The 24,403-nt window shown below is 34.8% G+C and overlaps 1 protein-coding gene across 2 annotated transcripts in view; it reads right to left on the reverse strand.

Annotated features, from left to right (window-relative positions):
* slc4a10b (solute carrier family 4 member 10b) overlaps positions 1-23,451 on the reverse strand; it is a 76,457-nt gene extending 53,006 nt beyond the window's left edge. The window contains exons 1-2 of one of the 2 annotated variants that reach the window (XM_089133443.1): positions 23,264-23,451; positions 15,754-15,783 (exon numbers count right to left, since the gene is read on the reverse strand). In XM_089133443.1, coding sequence (XP_088989569.1) covers positions 15,754-15,783; positions 23,264-23,311 — 78 coding nt within the window. In that variant the 5' untranslated portion in view covers positions 23,312-23,451. Of the gene's footprint in view, positions 1-11,335; positions 11,429-15,753; positions 15,784-23,263 lie in introns of those variants that run through there. The other variant, XM_089133444.1, reaches the window with a different exon arrangement.
* Between the last annotated feature and the right edge of the window lie 952 nt (positions 23,452-24,403).

The raw sequence follows: 24,403 nt of genomic DNA on the forward strand, positions 1-24,403 counted from the left end.
AGCTCTCGAATTGAATTGTTACTAGTAAGAATGCAATTACAGAGCTCTTCAATTCAGTTACAGAGAACTGAATTATACTCTGTAATTATACATATCTTTAATTCGTTTTTTTACTGGTAAAAATTAAATTAGAGAGCTCTGCAATTGCATTCTTAGTAAAAACTGAATTAGAGAGCTCTCTAATTATAATTGTTACTAGTAACAATTCAATTGTAGAGCTCTCTAATTAAAAATGAATGGAAGTCAATGGAGACATATGACTAGTAAAAATTAATTTGTAGAGCTCTCTAATTGTAAGTAAAAATGCAATTCCGACGAGTAAGGCTGGGTACAATTTAAGCTAAAACGGCTTGCCATAGCAGTCCATGCTGTGGTTTACATCCGAGTGCCTCCATAATGGCCGCTCATCCGGGTTACCGCCCAGAACGTGACATCGGTGAAAACCCAGCAGATCCACTCCACAGTTCACACAGGGCTGGAATAACATGAGCGTGAGTAAATAATCATGAGCAAATGCATTGCTTTGAAAAAAACAAAAGACAGTTCACACGCATTGCTTGAGAACACAAGTGTATTTTCATCCAGTTCCTCAATAGATTACTCTGCTTTTTATGGGGATGAAAGTGCAGTCCAAACACAAAAGCGTTACCATGGTTACTAATCCATGACATCACACTGACCCATGTTCTCCAACATGGAAACTGTTTAGTTTTGTTTCATATTGAAAGCTTCACCACAACATGACAGCAACCTTTACTTACAGTGTAAAAGACCCAGTGCTGGACGGGTAAGGTCTCAATATTACCAAAGGACAAATGCCAGGTTTTTTTTTTATATACATAAGCAAAATATGTAAATAATAATAATAATAATAATCTAGGCTATATAAAATGTTTAAAAAAGGGAAATTGTAGCAATTGATTAGGGATGGGCAACGATTAATCGCGATTAATCGCATCCAAAATAAAAATTTGTGTTTACATAATATATGTGTGTGTAGTGTGTATAATTAATTTGTATATATAAATACACGCACATTAATGTATATATTTAAGAAATATTTGCATGTACATCTTTATAATTTATATATATTTATACATAATAAATATTATATATAAAAATAAATATTTGATATATTAATAACACATTTTTCTTAAATATATACATGTGTGGGTATTTAAATATACAAATTAATTATACACACCACACACACACATATATTATGTAAACACAAACTTTTATTTCGCATGTGATTAATTGCGATTAATCGTTGCCCATCCCTAGAATGCATCCTTTCTAAATAAAATAAATGACCTCATACTTTATACTAGTAGTATTGCTTTTACTAAAGCTATATAATCATAGATTTTCTTCAAAAATATGAACATCTGAGAACCAGCGTCGCTTATGTAATTCAAATCATTTATTAATGAAAACGCAGTTGTGCATTTGATAGAAGATGTCTATGTACAGTACATGAGTTATGGTGTGAATAAGCATGCAGGATTTTATTATAGCAAACTTTATATTGTGGTATATTTCATGCGGAAATACAATTAATCATCAAAAAAGCAAATTAGTGTCATAATGAGCTCTTGAGCGAGTTTTTAATTAGCGTCTCTTCACAGAATGACAGCTAGTCTAATAAACAGGGTTAAAGCAGTTTCAAGATTCCCCTCATGTCAATGTGGCATAAAGAAATAACACACGTGTATTTGTGTGTGTGTGTGTGTGTGTGTTCAACAGGCAGACGTACTGGCCAGCTGCTAATGGACACACTGGTGTTTAACGGCTCATTACTGAGAAGCGTGCAGAATTAAAACAGATGGAGCAGAGCCAACACTAACCCTCAGAGCAATTACATAACAGATAAAAAACATACAATATGAGCGTTTCACACATTCACACACACCATCTAAAATTATTTTTCTTTAAAACTAAATTCAGAATATATCTCAATATTTACACTGTCATTCAAAAGTTTGGGGTCAGTTTTTTGAAAGAAATTAAAAGTTTTATTCAAAAAGGATGCATTAAATTGATCATTAAAGTGACATTACAAAATATTTCAAGTTCTCTTTTGAACTGTTCATTCATCACAGAATCCTGAAAAATAGGTATCATGGTTTCTTGTGGAACTGTTTTCTACGGAAGCCCTGAACCGCAACCTAAACAAAAAAAAGTAAGTAAAAAAAATAAAAAAATCTGTAAAAAAAAAAAAATATCTAGCATTTCGAGATTAAAGTCGGAATGTTTCGAGATTAAAGTCGGAATGTTTCGAGATTAAAGTCGGAATGTTTCGAGATTAAAGTCGAAATGTTTCGAGATTAAAGTCGGAATGTTTCGAGATTAAAGTCGGAATGTTTCGAGATTAAAGTCGGAATGTTTCGAAATTAAAGTCGGAATGTTTCGAGATTAAAGTCGGAATGTTTCGAGATTAAAGTCGAAATGTTTCGAGATTAAAGTCGAAATGTTTCGAGATTAAAGTCGGAATGTTTCGAGATTAAAGTCGGAATGTTTCGAGATTAAAGTCGGAATGTTTCGAGATTAAAGTCGGAATGTTTCGAGATTAAAGTCGGAATGTTTCGAGATTAAAGTCGGAATGTTTCGAGATTAAAGTCGGAATGTTTCGAGATTAAAGTCGAAATGTTTCGAGATTAAAGTCGGAATGTTTCGAGATTAAAGTCGGAATGTTTCGAGATTAAAGTCGAAATGTTTCGAGATTAAAGTCGGAATGTTTCGAGATTAAAGTCGAAATGTTTCGAGATTAAAGTCGGAATGTTTCGAGATTAAAGTCGGAATGTTTCGAGATTAAAGTCGAAATGTTTCGAGATTAAAGTCGGAATGTTTCGAGATTAAAGTCGGAATGTTTCGAGAATAAAGTCGAAATGTTTCGAGATTAAAGTCGAAACATTGTGCATCCATAACAGTGCGCGTCCACTGGCTCAGAGCGCGCGCGCGTGTGTGTGTGTGAAGTCGAACTGCCATGGATAAACACAAAATAGTAGCTTTTTACTTTTATCTGAATTACTTATCGTTATAAAATATAATGCGCCGGAATAGACTTTAGCCTATAGGAAAACCAACACGGAAAACACTTTTCAGACTGGATGGAGAAATCCAGCTTTATGAATGAATGAATGAATGAATGAATGAATAGAGCATTTATATAGCGCTTTCATATATGCCTACACTCAAAGTGCTTTACAATCATATCAGAGAATCTCTCCTCAACCATAAGGGGTTATTAAATCTTAGGAAATCACAGGATCCGGCCAAATGATTGGATACAGAATGATGCACTTAAAATGTATCCAGAGCGTATTTACGTTGAAGAGGGAGACCGAACAGTTACTGTTGTGTTCTCGACCCAGATAGTGTTGACTAGACGAGCACGAAAACACCTCAGAAACACTGCCACTAGCACGTGTGACGTGTGTAGAATTTTGTTGAAAGCCCAGATAAAAGTAAAAAGCTACTATTTTGTGTTTATCCATGGCAGTTCGACTTCACACACACACACGCGCGCGCGCGCTCTGAGCCAGTGGACGCGCACTGTTATGAATGCACAATGTTTCGACTTTAATCTCGAAACATTTCGACTTTCATCTCGAAACATTCCGACTTTAATCTCGAAACATTCTGACTTTAATCTCGAAACATTCCGACTTTAATCTCGAAACATTCCGACTTTAATCTTGAAACATTTCGACTTTAATCTCGAAACATTCCGACTTTAATCTCGAAACATTCCGACTTTAATCTTGAAACATTTCGACTTTAATCTCGAAATGCTAGATTTTTTTTTTTTTTACTGATTTTTTTTTTTTTTTTTTTTTAGGTTGCGGTTCAGGGCTTCTGTAGTTTTCAACATTGATAATAATCAGGAAAAAATCGTACTGACTTCAAACCTTTGAACGGTAGTGTGTGTATCTTCTCTGAATGAACTAAGGGCAATTTGTGATTTAATTCATAATAATGTCAGAACTAAAATACAATATTTTACAGTTTTTTACAATCACTTTGTTACTATTTTCACTGTAAAAAATATTTTCAAGATTTGTTATCATAACATATTTTCTTTTGTCAAATCAACTTTATAATAATTTATTTAGTTGAGATAACTTATTATTTTGAGTTTCTGATGGTTAAATTAATCTCCTTCATTGTATTAACTCACTTTTTCCAGTTCAATCAACTTAAAATTTTAAGGCAACCAGGTTACTTACTTTTTTAAGTTAAACCAACAATATTTTTTTACAGTGTAGTAATCACAACATTTTTTCTTTTGTCAAATCAACTTAAATAATTTATTTAGTTCAGATAACATATAATTATGAGTTTCTGATGTTTAAATTAATCTCCTTCATTGTATTAACTCACTTTTTCCAGTTCAATGAACTTAAAATTTTAAGGCAACCAGGTTACTTACTTTTTTTTAAGTAAACCATCAATATTTTTTAAACTCACAACCAATGATCAAAATGCAAATTTTTCAAAACTTTAACCCATTTCTCAATTGCTTGGATACAATACACATAAAACTTAGATCATTTGTTCATTCAACATAAATCACCTGTTCAATATGACACAACTTAGCATCCAAGTATTTCAAAAGGCAATTCACACGTTACATTTCAAATGAGTGTGTCTATTCATTTCCTTACAATGATCCAACTATCAATAGATAAAACTGCTCAAAATGATAAGTAACTGTATGGAAACAGACATACAATCTTCCATGTTTACAGTAAATCATGAAAGTTTCAAGATAAGATTCATTGTCACCAATTAGCGTGGAGCACGAACCAATTAGACTACAATATCCATGGATATAGCATATTATATGCTTTGATTCCAATAAACCTATGTTGTGTTTGTACTGTAGTGTTTTGCATCAATATCACACACTTTGTTCAATGATTCCACTATATCTGTATACTGCAGTACTTTTACACAGATGTATATTTACTCTACTACATGTAGTACCATAATGAAACCTGTATTTTGTTCTACAATATGTACTGTAATGATTGTACGAACAATGACACAGTGAAACTATCGGTTACTTGTGTGTGTGTTTCAATGGTATTTCACAGTAAATTTGTTTTTTGAACCAATGATTGTGCAAGTGCAAGATTTCCTTAAAGATGTGAATGCACAATGCAATGTTTTGAACATTAGACAGCCTGTGTTACAAGTGATATCTGTTTTGAGTTTTGTGTCTTGAAAAATGACATCAAGTTTCTGAAAATAGTAGCAAAGTGATTGTAAAAAAACTGCAGGCACAAAATAGCATTTCATTATTTTCATGTTTATGCATCAATAGTAATAAATAGCAATATTTATTTTTAAACAGTACATTTTAAACTGTGTGTGAGTGTGTGTGTGTGCATGCATGTGAGTCTGTGCACGTGTGTTTGTGTGTGTGTGTGTATGAGAGAGCAGAGAGAGAGAGAGTGTGTGTGAGTGTGTGTATGAGAGAAAGAGAGAGAGAGAGTGTGTGTGTGTGTGTGTGTGTGTGTGTGTGTGCTCCGGTGTGGATTAATATGTGATGATCGTACCATTTCATCATTGTAGTCAAACAGAAGAGCATATATATGCGAGTCTGAGTCTCTGTGCTACACACAGTTACACTCTCACACATGTGTGTTTCATACACTCATCGTCTTGCGAAGGTGCCCTTGAGTACGTGTGTGTGGGGGTGTGAAGCGTGAGCTGTCGTCTGTGTGAGCTACATGATCTACCACACACACACACACACATGCACACACACTCACGTGCACACACACATCCACACACACACACACACACTATGTGAAAATTAAGTTTTTTGATCTTGGATGCATGCAAACCTGTTTTAGGAGACTCAACACAATTAGAAACCTTTAAAATTGCATAATGGGGCACTTTCTAATTAAAAAAACTACTGACGAAACTAACTTAGTACCCCTGAGTTATTAAAGAGCAATAACATGTGTGCGTGACACCTGTATCTACACTCTCAGAAAAAAAGGTACAAAAGCTGTCACTGGGGCTGTACCTTTTCAAAAGGTAAACTTTTGTCCATTTTAGGTGCTAATATGTACATTTTAGGTGCTGATATGTCCATTTCAGGAGCTAATATGTCCATTTTAGGTCCTAATATGTACATTTTAGGTGCTAAGTACTTTTTAGGTGATAATATGTCCATTTCAGGAGCTAATATGTACATTTTAGGTGCTAATATGTCCATTTCAGGAGCTAATATGTCCATTTTAGGTCCTAATATGTACATTTTAAGTGCTTATATGTACATTCTAGGTGCTAATACCATTAAGGTACCAATATGCAACCTTTGGGTACAAAAGTGTACCTTTTGAAAAGGTACAGCGCAGTGACAGCTTTCGTACGTTTTTTTCTGAGAGTGTAGGATCTCTCTATGTTCTCTATCCTGAGATGAACTGTTCCGAGTGCTTAAAATAAACACTTTCCTGTCCGATCAATAAACAGCTTCCATGTAACTGACCCAATCCTTCAGGAGGCCTGAACACTCGGATCAATGAATGCGCTGTAAACTAAAGTCATGTGTACAGGACACAGGCGTTTAAAACTGCATGAAGAATCTGCACAGTTAGCACGTCGGTCAGACAGACGCTTCAGTTCAGGGCCAGATGAAGACAGATAATCAAAAGTCTGGCAACAGAAGGATAAGATAAGTCACCATCTCTTTCCTCGTCATATCCTCGTGTGGATCAGAGGGATTCCAGCTGGCGGAAAGAGAGACGGCTATGCTATAATTTTAGCAGCTTGAATAATTATAGCTCCTGTTTTCTCAGAATACAGGTCCATTATTCCTGAATAATATAATCTCGCTTTTGTGGAAATGTCCAAAGAAAAAGAACTTTGGATTTTCCCCCCAAATAACAGAGAGCAATCAGCTTAATTTTAATGCTTGTTTACAAAAAAAAAGGACATAAATTGACATGAAATCCTCTTAGTTTTTTGTGCACTTAAACCTTGTGAAAGGATAAACTCATAGAAGATGGAAAGTTTCAAGTAACATGCAACACTGCCAAAACACAGCAGACCCAAAGCATGCTGGGATTCAGAGTCCTATAGGGTGGACATTTATATTATATTATAGAAACAAAACATCATTAGTGACTTATTTTAATCACTAACCACATTTTAGATGATTTCAATGGAGTTTAGATTTTGATAATGGCTTAATAATAAAAGAATATGATATAAAAAAATTAATATTGGATAAATATAACTACTGTAAAAAAAATAATCCTGTAAAAAAAACAGTAAACTACTGGCAGATGTGGTTTCCAGCATCATACCGTAACTATACGGTGTGTTACTGTTTTTATGTTAGAGCGTATAGCTGTTAAAATAAAGTTTTATACTGTAGCACTGTTTTATCAAAAACAGTAACACACCGTATTTTTTACGGTATGATGCTGGCAACCACAGCTGCTAGTAATTTACCGTTTTTTTACAGGATTATTTACCATGTATTAATGATACTTTTTGGTGATGAATTAATAAAAAGTATGTCTATAATCAATATATTTTGTTTGCCATCTTAAACCCCGAATCACATTGAATTATGCGATTGCCTTCTCCACAATAGATAAATACAATGTTGAGTTACATTTTGAATATTAGACGATCTATGCTGCAGCTACAGCCTTAAAGCGACAGTTCAGTCAAAAAAAATGTAATTCAGTAATCATTTACTCGCCCTCAGGTTGTCCCAAACAAGTATGAATTTCTTTTTTCCGCTGAACACAAAATATATTTTGAACTGCTTTTACCAAACAGTTTATGGACCCCATTGACTTCTATAGTATTTTTTTTTCCTGTTTGTTTACCCATATTCTTCAAAATATCGTTGTGTTCAGAAATTCATAAAGGTTTGTAATGAATAGAGGGTGAATAAATTTGCCATTGCAATTAATTAGGTGAGCTATCCCTTTAACTATCGGGAACACTACGGAGGCGTATTGCATTCACTTGAAGAAAAAAAATCTACTCTGTTTTTCTGAATTAACGAGTTATTTTTTCATGAGAAAAAAAATTGCTGTGTTTTTCTGAAATAATGAGTTAATTTTTCATGAGAAAAAAATTTTTGCTCTGTTTTTCTGAATTAACAAAATATTTTTTTCTCATGAAAAAATTAACTCATTAATTCAGGAAAAACACAGCAAAATGTTTTTTCTCATGAAAAATTAACTCATTAATTCAGAAAAACACAGCAAAAAAAAAAATCCATGAAAAATTAACTCGTTAATTCAGAAAAACAGAGCAAACACTTTTTTTCTCATGAAAAATTAACTCATTAATTCAGAAAAACAGAGCAAACACTTTTTTTTCTCTCATGAAAAATTAACTCATTAATTCAGAAAAACGGAGCAATTTTTTTTCTCTCATGAAAAAATTAACTCATTAATTCAGAAAAACAGAGCAAACACTTTTTTTCTCATGAAAAATTAGCTCATTAATTCAGCAATTTTTTTTCTCTCATGAAAAATTAACTCGTTAATTCAGAAAAAACAGAGTCGATTTTTTTTCTTCAAGTGAATGCAATACGCCTCCGTAGAACACATCTATGCTGCTATCAAATTGTATTCATTTAAGCTTTTATCCAAAGCGACTATATAAAACATATAGACAACGCCAATATAGACAATAAATGCCCTGAATTAAGGACACAGATGCAACTGCAATGCATCATGGGTTAAAAAATAATCCCAACCTGATAAAAGCCATTTTAGAAAAAAATCTGTTTTCCATACAATGGAAGTCAATGGGGTCCAATGTTGTTTAGTCCCCAACATGTTCCACAAAATAAGAATGCATAACTGAGTAAATCATTTCTGGGTGAAGTATCTCTTTAAAGCAGCCTGAGGTCAGTCAGAGAGGCCAGAGATTAGCGAGCATCCCGTGATGGTTTCGCATTGGTTTAATTGGATGAAGCAGATTATCATATTGAGCATGAGCATCCTGAAAGTGGCAGATGGAGATGAGCTCTTTTACTACATCAAGTCAATTATATTTCTATTACGCTTTTCGCAATACACATTGTTTCAAAGCAGCTTTACAGAAATGTTGATGCTTATAATATCTTAATATCTCCATGTTTTGAGATTTGCTAAAGTTTATTTTGTTTAATGCGAGTATACTGTATGTATGGTATCTAACTTTATATAATTTTATATTATGGTATCTAACTGTGCGATTATAGAATTACAATTCTGCGATGTTATAAACAATCACATTTGCTATACATTATATAATGCATAACGTGAGTGTACTGTATGAGTCCAGGTGGTCAGATATACTTGCAGTAGTTGTATTAATTTGTTAATTCATTCGGTGAATATGCATATAATACTTAAATAGCTGTTTGATGTGAGATACGTGGTAACACTTTACTTGAAGGGGTGTGTATAAGACTAACATGACACCTTCATAATCCAGACATAATGAATATGAAGGAAGTTTTATGCATGTTTGTGACAACTGTCATTAAGCGTCATTCGCTCAATTATGACATTTTTAATGCAAATATGACATTGTTTGAGATGTCTTTGTTATGACACCTTGACATAAACCAATTCATCATAACCTGTCAGTGTCTTTGTATTTTTCAATATATATTTTACAATATCACAGTTGATATCACAAAAATTGAAGTTCCCATGAGATTTTGTTTAGGCGTAGTACCAAAAATAGCCACCGGGTGCCATTGAATTCCATTGAATTTAGTTGTATACATTCTGCCTTAACAAATTAATACATTTCAGTCCAAATATCAATTCTGTCACAAAATGTGGAACCTCGAGACACAGACCTTTCTGACAATATGTGTTTTGTCAAGATTAGAAAAGGTTTTGATCATAAATTATGAAATATAATGATGCCCAAAAGGGGAGGAGCCTGATAAAATAATTGAGAGTACTGTTTCTATGGTAACGCAACGTTCAATTATAAAACGGTTTTCACAGGTGTCTAAACGTATCATATTTTGGGCGAAGTGAACTGAACGTACTTTTTTACGATACTGTGAAGTTTTTTACGATACGCGTGTTCATTCTGGTGTCTGTGATCTTAACTTCGTACAATAGGGTGTCAGATTTCTATAGAGCCTAGTTCCTCACAAACACACGTAAACAGGCAAAAAAACACCCAATTTGGCAACACAAGACACCAGCGTCGCACCGCGGCCGCCGTCGACAAAGCAGCGAGCGAGGAGACGTCGTATATAAACAGGTTATGACGAGGTCGGTGAGGATGGGAAAAATCTTACATTTCTGCGCAAACTGCCCGTCGATAAAATAATTGTTGTCTGTGGTGGTTGTATATGGGCTGTGCCAGAGCAATAAAAACAAAAAAGAAGCTCGCAACACATGGAAAAAAAGAACTATGAATGAATTAGTTAATTTTTTGAAGTATGAACTATGAACTGAACTAGTTCATTTTAAAATGTGTGAACTGAACTTTGAACTAGTTGGTGTAGAAAGTTCACTTTCCCAACACTGGTTAGTGGTTATAGCTTTCAAATGATACCTAATTTATGATAACTACTAAAATATGTGATATAATAAAAAGGCGATAAAAAAATATTATATTTTAGAGGATAATATATATTATCATTTTTAGAGGATAATATTATAATATAATTTTTTATTGAAAAACTACTAGATTATATGTTTTATTATGAACTTTTAGCATGAAAACCAAAAGTTTCAATTATTAAAGGTGTGTGTGTGTCAACTTTTTGTGACAGAGGTCAGAACTCCTGTTATGAGGCGCACTCTTGTCAAAAAATCATCGGTTACTCTTCCTACATAATTTGTAGCAAAAAAACAGCAAATTAAATATAAATTTAGCAGTCTTAGACCTTTCCAACGATACGTAGTATGTCATTATTAGATTACGATTTAATAGTAATATACCGAAGTAAAGTTAGATCTCCCGTATACGGGATGGTGACAGAAGCAAGTCGTAGAGAGAAAGCGAGGGATGACGTGTCAGAGATGTGTGCTGGATTGAAGGAAGTCATCTGCAGAATGCTAACCTGCTTCTTACAGTAACGCCCTTCCTCCACACACCACTAACCCTCTGATCAATGACATTCAGAAAACACTGCTGCATCACACACACACACAACTGTCTAGTGCACTACTAACAATGCAGATGCAGTTTTAACTCTCTAATTTGTATGCTTAATGCATATTATGTGACAATACCACTTCAATAACAGAACCAAGGCCACTAATTTACTCAATCTTTTGCATGCAGGAGATGCTGAACTCCAGTAAAACAAGCATCCCGGTCATACCTGAGAGTCCAGTCGGCTGTAAAGGTCCAAATTCTGCATATCCCTGGTCTTTCTTTTCCTCATGCAGCATGCACTGCAACTGATCTCCACACACACACACACACACACACACACAGCTTACTCCGGCGATTACAGCAGGGACATCAGCAGCCGTCAATCGCATGCAAACTTACACTGTGGTTATCTTGCTCTGTCTCTCTCTCACAGGGAGGAACTGCTTCTCATCCACTGCCCGCCTCCTCCCCAGAGGCATGCTGGGAATAAACTGCTGACCTGTCAGAAGAAGCCTGACCTTGTTCTCTTTCTCTTTTGCTTTACACTCACGGTTCTCACCAAGGAGGTCTAACAGACCAGGAGAAAAGTGTCTGTTAGCGTTTCCATTCTCCTCAGTGGCCGAACCACTTCAGCCGAAGATATGACTAATCAGACTAATGAAAATACTGATACACTGTCTATCCTGAGCTGTGACGTCACGGACAACAGACAGGGTCTATTTCACATTATTAACAGCCTTCAAAAAGAAAGAAAATATATGTGTGTGTACCTACTTAACTATATTTTGCGGACAAGTGACCAAAACCTCCAAAAACCTCTCTATAGGGACATTACTAAATCTGCTGTAAAAATAAAGTAATTCAAGTTTTTTTAAAAAATGTAAAAATGCAGAAAGTTGTGTGTGATGGGTAGGTAAAGTCACTCTTAGAAGAAATGGTTCTATTTAGAACCAGAAATGGTTCCATCCCCCGCTTCATATATGGAACTCCAAAATGGTTCTATATAGAACAATTTTTTTTTGGTAAAAGGTTCTATTGGCCAAGTATGGAACCCCAGGGTTCTATATAGAACCCAGAGGAACCCTTTTTTTAAGAGTGTATAGAACCTTTTAGGGGTTCCAAATACATAGCGCTGATAGAACCTTATAAGGTTCTATATAGAACCATTTTTTTTTTTGGTAAAAGGTTCTATTGGCCAAGTATGGAACCCCAGGGTTCTATATAGAACCCAGAGGAACCCTTTTTTTAAGAGTGTATAGAACCTTTTAGGGGTTCCAAATACATAGCGCTGATAGAACCTTATAAGGTTCTATATAGAACCATTTTTTTTTTGGTAAAAGGTTCTATTGGCCAAGTATGGAACCCCAGGGTTCTATATAGAACCCAGAGGAACCCTTTTTTTAAGAGTGTATAGAACCTTTTAGGGGTTCCAAATACATAGCGCTGATAGAACCTTATAAGGTTCTATATAGAACCATTTTTTTTTTTTGGTAAAAGGTTCTATTGGCCAAGTATGGAACCCCAGGGTTCTATATAGAACCCAGAGGAACCATTTTTTAAGAGTGTATAGAACCTTTTAGGGGTTCCAAATACATAGCACTGATAGAACCCTTCAAGGTTCTATATAGAACCTTTTCTTCTAAGAGTGAGGGGTAGTGTAAGGGAGGAGGATATACAGTTTGTACACAGTGTAAAAATGAATACGACTGAACGTGTTAAATCTAATCAATAAAATTTAGGCAACAGATTACAATCAATATTATTAATTAAATTTAACTAATTAGAATTGAGTAATGATTAAACAAATGAATAACTTAAAAGTTAACCATTTAAAATGAGTCAAATTTACACATTTTTCTAAACAAAAATTTTGGAAAAACAGACTGACATCAAAGATGAATTAAGAACTCTTTTTTTAATTGCCATCATTGAAGACACCTGATGTTAACAAGCAGAATCACTGAAGGAGAAAAACTGTAATTTTAAAGGGATACTCCACTTTTTTTGGAAAAAGGCTCATTTTACCACTCCCCCAGAGTTAAACAGTAGGGTTTTACCAGACAGTTTCTGGTCTGATTGACTTCCATAGTATATTTTTTTCCTACTATGGAAGTCAATGAGACCAGAAACTGTCTGGTTACTGATATTCTTCTAAATATCAGAAAATCGGCTAAATGGATTAAAAAATGGTAAACTCAAATGTTTAACTCTGGGGGAGAGGTAAAATTAGCCTATTTCCAAAAAAAAGTGGAGTATCCCTTTAAAGTCACCATTATGGTGATCAGTGTGTGTTTTAGTTGGGCTCGTAACCCTCAAGTCATTGACTTTAGATGTCATGTGGCTGCTATACGTGCATTATAACAGCCAGATGAACAAATAGAAAAGGTGATCTGATGGTGTTGGTTATGTTTTGACATAATCATTAATAACACACATAAATCATAATGTTGATTGTAATCGGTTTAACATATTCAGTCGTATTCATGTTTACAGTGCAGTATAAAACTATTTAACACTGCAGTATAAAAACCACACAAACTGTGTGTGTATGGGATAATACACTTTTAAAAAATATATTTCTTTACAATACAATAATTTTTTTTTTTACAGTAGTGTTTTCTGTCATCATTTACTAACCCTCATGTCGCCATAAGACTATTGAACATGTTGAAAAGTCAGTTTTTGATTAAGAGGTGTTTATTGGAGGGACAGAAATTTCCCTCTCAGACTTTATTAAAAATATATCTACAGTCTTATGGGTTTGGAGCTGATGACAGAATATGGTTAATGAACAGAACTACTAAAAATATTTACATTTTCATGCACTTGGCAGATGTTTTTATCCAAATTGCCTAGAAATTATTTCTGCTCACTACTGCACTATGTTGGTTTGTATGTACACTCTCAGAAAAAAAAGGTACAAAAGCTGTCACTGGGGCTGTACCTTTTCAAAAGGTACACTTTTGTATCCAAAGGCTACATATTGGTACCTTAGTGGTACATATTAGCACCTAAAATGTACATATTAGCTCATGAAAAATGGACATATTAGCACCTAAAATGTACATATTAACACCTAAAATGTACATATTAGCACCTCAAATGTACATATTAGCACCTAAAATGTACATATTATCACCTAAAATGTACATATTAACACCTAAAATGTACATATTACCACCTAAAATGGACATGTTAGCTCATGAAATGGACATATTAGCACCTAAAATGTACACATTATCACCTAAAATGTACATATTACCACCTAAAATGTACATATCAGCACCTCAAATGTACATATTAGCACCTAAAATGGACAAAAGTTTACCTTTTGAAAAGGTACAGCCCCAGTGACAGCTTTTGTTCCTTTTTTTTTGAGAGTGTATGTCTGACTGTTAAATAAAAAAAGAGGTCATCAGAGGTCAAATCCAATTTAGCAATAACTTTCTTTGCAAATTTTCTCTTATATTGTTATGCTTATAATATAAATTGAGAATTATTATAATGAATTTCAAAATAGAAGCATTTTAACGATTGTAATGTTGTGTTATTAATATTTAAACACTAACTGAACTGAAGCAACATAGGTTTACTTGTTTACTTTATTATTCATACATAATTAAAGTATCAAATATGATACAAAAAAAAAAAAAGAAATTATTTCAGTATTTCGGTGGCTGTCCCATGTCTGGAAAACACAATTTTTAAAATGACGTACCATCCTGCATAAAAAAGCAATCCTTCAGCTTTCCCCGCTCCTGTCTGACATTAGTGCAGGCGTTAGCTTGTGTAACACAGATTCAGAACAAACACAGAAGCAGATCAAAAGCTCTCAGGTTCGATTTGAGTGTCATGTGAAGCATTTCACTGATCTTTTGCTGCTGCTCATCTCCTAAAAATGTGCTATCTCCCAAAACAATACATAAATGATTAATTTAATGAAAATCTTCCCAAAAAAAGCCATAATGCTGCATTGTAAGATCAGAGGAGAATGATTTGAAAACACGCTTTAATGCTGCGGTTTATGTGATGTAAATCTCTGATACGCCGCTAGATTACTGTAACTACGCATTGTGGCACTGCTGACATTTCAAGGTCTTTTCTGACTAAAAAAATGCAGAAAAGAAGCAAAATGAGCATGTGGTGAGCAGTGTCCTTTGAAAGATGACAGATTTATAACATCTGTGTTATCTATAGACACGAATGCATAAGCTAGTCTTTCCTCTTTTCCAGAATTGTAAAAGGGAAAGGGAGTATTATGGGAGCATTGTTTGAAAGTGTGTGTGTATGAATGAGAATGTCAATGTATCTAAATGTTTGTAATAGTCCTGTGTTGTATTTACTTTATTTATGAATTTCTATTATGATCTTGTTTGTTGTAAAGAAGGGACCCCCTCGAAAAATGAGATGGTTCATCTCAAGGGGCTATCCTTGAAACAAAAAAACAAAAAAAAATTGACAAATCATTTATGCTGACAGAATTTAGAAAAGGATTCCAGGACCATCAAATAAAAATATATCGGCACTTTTTTTTTTTTTTTGTCGATTTAATCCAATTAATCTATGTTATGATCCAGTGTGAGACACAATTATGGCATTATAACAACCATCAAAAAATGAAGTCTATTAAACATTTGTACTCACCACACTTTGTCTTCTAGGAGAGGTGACCGCCTGCAAAAAACAAATATTTACAGACTATAATTACTAATTCTTCATAAATCAGCACACAGCATTCACACGCATTTAGAAAACCACTTCATTATGTTAGACTTTGTGCTATAAATATATCCTGATATTTCCAGGGCCTTTAAAATGTGAATTTTTATTTAAAATTCAGCTTTGCTGTCCTTGTAACATGCAGTGCATATATCATTCAGTTAATTGAGAATCACTGAGCCATTTCACGATGTGTTTTGTTTCCATTAATCATCATTAATAGTAATTATTTTCATGAAACACATGAAAGTTTTTGGTGACAAGAGGTAAAAACGATATAAATACAGTTCGTTTTCTCACACAAACCGCTCGTTTCGTGTCTTAGGCCATCAATGTGTACTTACATTTACGAGTCATTAAATCATGTTTAATGTGGACTTCACTGTGGATGCTCTTTGAGGTGGTGACCATAGACCTCCATTATATGACTGACAGACAAGAACGGTTTGACCTAAAAATTGAAAATATTGCGGAAACAAAGACACCTACAACTTGGATGCCCTTGAGGTACGATAAAACATACCAAAAATTCATTTCAAAGTGAACTATCCCTTTAAAGGACAACTCCGGCGCAAAATGAACCTTTAGTCTAATTACACATTGTTACCTAGTCAACCGTTATCTGAGATTTGTTTTCATGATTGCCGAATGTAAATAGTTTTACCTCTAAAAACAGTTTAGCCTACAACGCTAGTATAATGCTAGTATATTGGGCATAGAGTAATGACACATAAAAATCGCTTGTTATTACCACTAAAAAAGGCTCAAAATAGCCCCACAGTAACACGACAGCATAAAAAGGGTCCCTATTCAAACCGAAGCAATGAGAACTTTGTCAGTGTCCAAACAGTTTAATAAGAAGATATTTTATACACACAGTCAACTTCGCGAATTCAGGAAGAAGCCATCTTGGAAAAATAGTCTCTACCAGTCGATCTACGAACGTCGATCCAAGTGCGCTGGTGAGATGTGAATAAGGTGATAAGGTGAGCGCGAACAGTAGGCTACGTGTACATATTGAAGACAAGTAAACGGTTTGGGTTTGTGTTTCTTCCGGAAACAACGGATCATATGAGATTCTGCAGTTCAGCGCACTTGGATCGGCGTTCGTAGATCGACTGGTAGAGACTATTTTTCAAAGATGGCTTCTTCCTGTATTCGCGAAGTTGACTGTGTGTATAAAATAACTTCTTATTAAACTGTATGGACACTGACAAAGTTCTCAACGCTTCGGTTTGAATGTAGGGACTCTTGTTATGCTGTCGTTTTGGTGTGGGGCTATTTTGAGCCTTTTTAGTGGTAATAACAAGCGATTTTTATTTGTCATTACTCTATGCCCTATATACTAGCATTATACTAGCGTTTGGCTAAACTGTTTTTAGAGATAAAACTATTTACATTCGGCAATCATGAAAACAAATCTCAGATAACGGTTGACTAGGTAGCAATGTGTAATTAGACCAAAGGTTCATTTTGCACCGGAGTTGTCCTTTAACCACATACCTTATTTCAGGCAATTTAGCAAAAACCCATTCAAAAAACACTAGACTTTAGGACGAGGGAACCGGAAGTGCTAAAATACTAACTCACTTCAGCGTTTGGACCTAAAAACACGTGGGATTCATAAAATACCTCATGCACATTCACAGTGCCATGATGCGCATATATATGTTTTGTGTCGTAAAGCATGCTTCTTATTTAGGTCTTATCTTATGAACTCGTCAGTGGTTTAGCTAAATATTTGCTAAAAAACCTTTTCTGACACAAATATCCGCTTTCTTTTTAAACATGTCAGTTTTGTCCAGAATACATGTAACACATAAATTATTATTTGACATTTTTTATTAAAGAGGAATAGCCCCTTGAGATGAGCCATCTCGTTTTCGAGGGGGTCCAAATAAAAAACTGACCTTACAGCAGCTGGAATTTAACATAACAAATAGCAAAAGCCAAAAAGAAAAAAATCAAATCTCAGTCAACAAATAATGCAATCCAGATAATAAATAATACATACAATAACCAAAATAGACTAATCACCAAAGCATATAAATAAATGATCATGTGAATCATTTAGGGTTCACATAAACACAATGACTCTGAAATCGTATTGGATTCATTCCGACTGATGGAAATAAGTGCATGTACCTTTTTTTTTTTACAGCCACACACATCTGCTGTTTTAGACGGCATCAAGCAGATTTCTTCTGGATCTAATTTTACACCCGAAAAGGGAGGATATTTTTACCAGAGGAGGTACAATGACATCTTGCCTCTCAAACACAATAATCCTGGATATCCAAAGAGCACCAATTAGTTTTAAAACAATCTCAGAAGCCTGCCATACATGCTTAATCTCTGCTAAAGGCCATTACATGAGCATCTCTAGAGGATTATCCAAAAACAGAGGGAGAAGACTTAGAGCATATTTTTGTTCTACTATACACATACATATCAGTATTGACTGAATTCATGTCGAGATTACAAGCTCTAGACCGATTAGGCCAAACAATACACATAATTGGCTCTCATCTATCTCTGTCTTGAAAGCACATTTACCTGGTTCAGCGTGACCATCGCCATCAACAGATGTATGTCTCTGTTTATTTTCCATTAAGCAATAATAAGCAGCTTTGACTCACGCTGAGCGGAAAATGTTTTTCAGTGTAATCTGAATAATAAAGCTTAGCTTTGTCTTAGCAGAGAGCTTTGAAAAAGCCATTATTATATTGTCCTGTGATACCAGACAACATCATGTGTGCTGAGTTTAGACAAAGTCCTTTTTTTATAGAAATTGTCTCTGGTTTAGACATTCAATGATAAAATATTTCCTTACACCTTAAAGTTTTTATATCATAAATCAAGAATATAATTACTCGACTGCCACGACAGAAAAAGTTCAAAATGTATGGTGTTTTAAAGAAAGTCGCTGACCTTAACACACAATTATGAGAGTCTTCATGGGTCCTTTTTATGATGTCATTTCCTGTTTTATTGAGGGGGTTGTCACATGACTCCAAAATGTGAGCATGCATAGTGGTTACACCACTAACTAAAGTTTTAATATTAATAACACTATAAATTACAACAAAAAAAAAAAATGTTACTGCTATTTTCCCCCAATATGTAATTTTGGTGATAAAAGATAAGTTTTTAGGGAAACAATTATTGACTACAGGGAACATTTTGGGTCAGCACTAGATGTTCAACTGAGTCTTAAAGCAAAACCAGTAGAGAATCATTACAAAGCATCTGTTAAATGCCTTGACGTCATTGCCCTTGAGCTGTTTTTATCCTATATTTTCATTGAAACTCTATAGATCACGTGATCTCTCACGGCCTGATCTATTGCCCCAGTGTCACAGATAATCATCAGTCACAGTGACTCTCGTAAGATTTGTGAATTAAAATGGCCAGACAGCTGTCGAAACTGTCCTCTAATGAAATCATTAGATCCTGGATTAAACACAGACTATCATCTACAGCAATCTATACTAAAACATGAAATCTAACATTAAGAGATGTGCTAGTTAAAGATGGAGGCAACTATCCCCCAATTTCACACACAAAGCTTAAAGGAGTAGTTCACTTAAAAAAAAAACTTTTGCTGATAATTTACTCACCCCCATGTCATCCAAAATGTCCATGTCTTTCTTTCTTTCTTCAGTCGAAAAGAAATTAAGGTTTTTGATCAAAACATTCCAGAATTTTCTCCATATAATGGGCTTCAATGGGGTCCACACCATAGATATCCTTATAAAGGCTAGATGTCTTAAGGCGGAGTTTCTATCGTCATCACCGCCGGCCATCTTGTCACAGGTAAGCTGATGTAAGATGAGTGATCAGCACGGACACAATTACTCTTATCTCGTTGAAATCTTGACGGATTTACAAACGGTTTGGTTTCTTACAAGCATTATTAAGGAGGCTATAATTATCTGGATGATTATTTATTTATAAACTTATTATTCATAAGTATGCTGTGTCATAACTACATCTCTGACGTCAGTTGAAAATCGGTAGAAAATTGAGCAAGTTATGGTTATTTAAATAGTACATGTACCATTAACACAATGTTACGAGTGAGCGAGCTGCCTGTGACAAGATGGCCGCCAGGTGCAGACATCGACCTCCATTGGCCAGCAGCGTGGACGACATATCTAGCCTTTATATAGATATCTATGGTCCAAACGGTTCAAGATGCGCGTTCGTGACTCTCCTGTTCGAACTTGTTCATCAAAATGAACAAATCTTTTTTCGAGTTATTGGTTAATTCAATGAATAAAATGAACGAAATGACTCGAAAAAAGATTTGTTCATTCGTTCGATGAACGAGTTCGAACAGGAGTCACGAACGCGGATCACAGAACAGAGCAAATCTGTGGTTATAAAACTTAAATTTTTTTATTTATTTTTGAAATGAGCGATCGTTTCGCTTGATAAGACCCTTATTTATCGCCTGGTGTCGTTTAAAGCCCTTTGAACAGTTTGCAGTTTGCACTGAAACTCTCATTTGGACCTTGAACCGTTTGGACCCCATTGAAGTCCATTATATGGAGAAAAATCCTGGAATGTTTTCATCAAAAACCTTAATTTCTTTTCGACTGAAGAAAGAAAGACATGGACATCTTGGATTGCATGGGGGTGAGTAAATTATCAGCAAAAGTTTTTTTTAAGTGAACTACTACTTTAAGTCTAGTCCAAGACCAAAATGAACTAGTATGTGAAACTAGTATGTGTACTAGCAGCGTAGCAGATCTATTGTATCAACATTGTCATATCCACCACCATGCCAAACACTCAGAGAGTTCTCATGATAGAAATAGCTCTAGACAGAAAGAGCATCACATCACTGACCCTTAAATCATATGTGCTGAGAATGAGTTGACAAAGCATCCAACAAACAACTCTGAAACCTCAGATATCCCTAATTAAACATGTGCTAAAGTGCTTTAAACCACTAACCTGCTCAGAACTGTTTTAAGGGTCATTCGAAAGCTCCTTTACTGCCAACACTGGATGAATAATGTGATTTGTTCCAACGTGATTAGAGTTGCTTGCATGAATGATTAAACATACACTTTCTACAGCATGTACAAGTCTCCAGCGCACACAAATACACTCAGCGGATCAGGGTTTGGTCCAAAAGGGACTTTGAATCCAATTTTTTTTGCAATATATAATAGTATACTAACATTCTTATTCTTGTTTACTTTATAAAAATTATTAAAGATTTCACAACGCAAAAACGCATGAACCAATAGCTGAAGATTTTACAATTACCAAAAGTATTTTACTTGCTAAAATGCATGAATATCAATCAGGGTTTTCAGCAAACTTATGATCATGTTGATCATTTAGATGCTTTTAAAGAGTTTTTTTTGATACACACATTTCTGTGTATTCTTGCAGTTAATAGTCTGATTTTTATCACATGTACATTGCATTATGTAATTGAAGCCCTTAAAATGATATTTCCTGAAATATATCTTCCTAAACTTATTAGGCACCCTTCTAGATATAAACCACTGCCAAACTTGGACTGCCATTCATCACGTCAAACAAAAATAGAGTCCACTGCAGCTGGACAAGTGCAAATGAGCTCCACGCTCGATCAAACTAGGCCTGTGTGAGCTCCAGCACATAGAAGAAATGGTTCTATTTAGAACCAATGGTTCCATCCCCGCTTCATATATGGAACTCCAAAATGGTTCTATATAGAACCATTTTTTGGGGGTAAAAGGTTCTATTGGCCAAGTATGGAACCCCAGGGTTCTATATAGAACCCAGATGAACCCTTTTTTAAAGAATGTATAGAACCTTTTAGGGGTTCCAAATACATAGCGCTGATAGAACCTTTTAAGGTTCTATATAGAAGCTTTTCTTCTAAGAGTGCAGCTTCATGAGCGAAGACCTGAGCTGTTCACTGCTTGTCAAACCACAAACTAGAGAGGAATATTGTTAGACGTTCTACATTTAAATATGTACATCTGCCCCATTTACACCTGGGAAGTGGTGATCTTACTGAAATTTGATAAGATGAAATTTGATAAAAACCAGGCCACTGGGCCTGGCAAACAGATAATCAAATAATAATATATTAATATAATAATATTACAAAGCATCTGTTAAATGCCTTGACGTCATTGCCCTTGAGCTGTTTTTATCCTATATTTTCATTGAAACCCTATAGATCACGTGATCTCTCACTGCCTGATCTATTGCCCCAGTGTCACAGATAATCTTCAGTCACAGTGACTCTCGTCAGATTTGTGAATTAAAATGGCCAGACAGCTGTCGAAACTGCTCTCTAATGAAATCGTTAGATCCTGGATTAAACACAGACTATCGTCAAGTGCAATATATACTGAGAAGACATGAAACGAGCTAAATAAAGACACTAGCTGCTAATAGCACAGTCAGTCATTGACGAACTTCACAGTTATTGAACTAAACTGAATCAACATAATGACACTATTGTCTTACATAGAGCTGCTTTACAGCAGAACTGAACGTGTTTCACAACAGTTATTGAACTGAATCATGACATTATTGTCTGTTTAGAGCTTTACAGCAGAATTTGAATTTGTCTGATATTTGATTTGTACATCATTGATGCTGTTTGTGGTGTAAAGCTGCTTTGAAACAATCCGTATTGTATAAAGCGTAGTAGACTTGACCCCTTTTTCCACCCCAAAAAGAAAGAAAGAATCAAGGGTTACTCTTTATGTCTGTGTTACAGTGTAAATATAGGCTACATTTAAGTACAGAGTAATAATAATTAACCATAGGGTTAGGTTTGTTTAGTTGCATGTAAATATGCATAATTTATAGTATTACTGAATAAATAAATAATATTTTGGATAATTAATTCTATTTTAGGACCATTGGCATTATGATGATTTAATAGATTCTCATTACTGTAGTACAGAAAGTTCTACTGTATGGCAAAGTTACTGCAATAACCGAGCGTAATAAAATAAGCCTATTAAAATGTGTGATATGTATTAAATATAAGGCTAATTCGTTTTTCAAGTAGCCTATTAAAGTATTGTTAATTGTCATGAGGGAAAAAAAATGCACTTAGGCACAATATCATGTCATTCTGCAAATGTTATGTAGGCTATATTTTTTCCCATGTGCGAGTTTGGTCAAATTCACTCGTGGTATTGAAAATCAACTTTCTTATCAAGATCATCATCCTGTCCAGACTTCTTGAATAAAAATACACATTCATGTTGTTAATATAATCTACGATGAGATTGAACCTGTGGCGAACAGACCCTCGCGCGTCCTGATCTGCAACATGCGAAACACGCGTGACGCCTTCACACTGCAGATGCGCAAAACCCGCAACACGCGCAACGTCAATCTCTCTCGCACACATCCTCTCAATCAGAACATACGATCAGTGATCGGACAGATTCGCTGGTCTTACCGCGGGCAGCAGAGGCTCCATTTGTGCGCCTTGATCCTTCACGTCCATCTTCTGTACCTGTGGAACAGAGCTAGTGCGTGTGTGTAGTGTAGTGCGTACTGCGTGATGTGCTCTGCTCACATGTTTAGTGCAGTGCTGTTATCACGAGCTCACTCATAAGGGCGCATCATGTAGCTGCTGTGTGACGCAGTTGTGGGTAGTAGGACTTTAACTCCACAGGGAGGGGGCATTATGTTAAAGTGCCTCACTGCAGGGCCTTATAACACACAATACAGACGTTTTGAACAATTAGGGAAAGGGAGACCAGGACTTGGTCACCTCACCTGGTGGAGTTTGGGTTCTTTGCCACTGTCACCTCTCACTGTAAAAATGAATATGCTTTATCTAATAAAAAAATAAGTGTGGCAACAGATTACAAGCAATATAATTAATTAAATTTAAGAATAGAATTAGGTAATCAAATTAATTCCTTAAAAGTTAAACTTACCAAAAAAAGTATGTTTAACTCACCATTATGGTGATCGGTGTTTGTTTTAGGGTTGTTTGTTCCTTCAGTGATTCTGCTTGTTGACATCAGATGTCTATAAAATAAAGATAATGTAAAATAATTAATCTTTGACCTCTGTCTGTTATTCAGATATTTTTTGGTGTAAACTTTACTCATTTTAAATTGTTAACTTTTAAGGAAAAATGTGATTAATTATCACTCAATTCTAATTTGTTCTCAATTTAATTAATAATATTGCTTGCCACAATTTTATTGATTAGATAATGCATATTCATTTTTACAGTGCTGGCTTGGGGACATTTAATATTCAGTGTTATATTTATATTAATGTTCTCATTCAGTATGAGAACTGTTACATCATTTTTCGCAGAACTGCTTCAGATTAATTGAATAATCGGAACTGAATCAACTGAACTGACTTCAACAGCCCATGCATCATCTTCCTGTAAAGCCGCTTTGAAACAATGTGCATAAAGCACTGTATAATTAAAGATTGTCTTGGTCACATTTGTCTGGAATGGGCAGGAACTAGGAGGTTTTTGTCTTATAAGCCAATATGCTTATTTGAACACTTTGTTGGCTAGTTCACCCAAAACTAAACATTTTGTCATCAATCATTCGCTCACTTTTTT

This window comes from Pimephales promelas, chromosome 7 (assembly GCF_988280905.1).
Source record: "Pimephales promelas chromosome 7, fPimPro1.hap1.1, whole genome shotgun sequence".
Taxonomy (NCBI): Eukaryota; Metazoa; Chordata; class Actinopteri; order Cypriniformes; family Leuciscidae; genus Pimephales; species Pimephales promelas.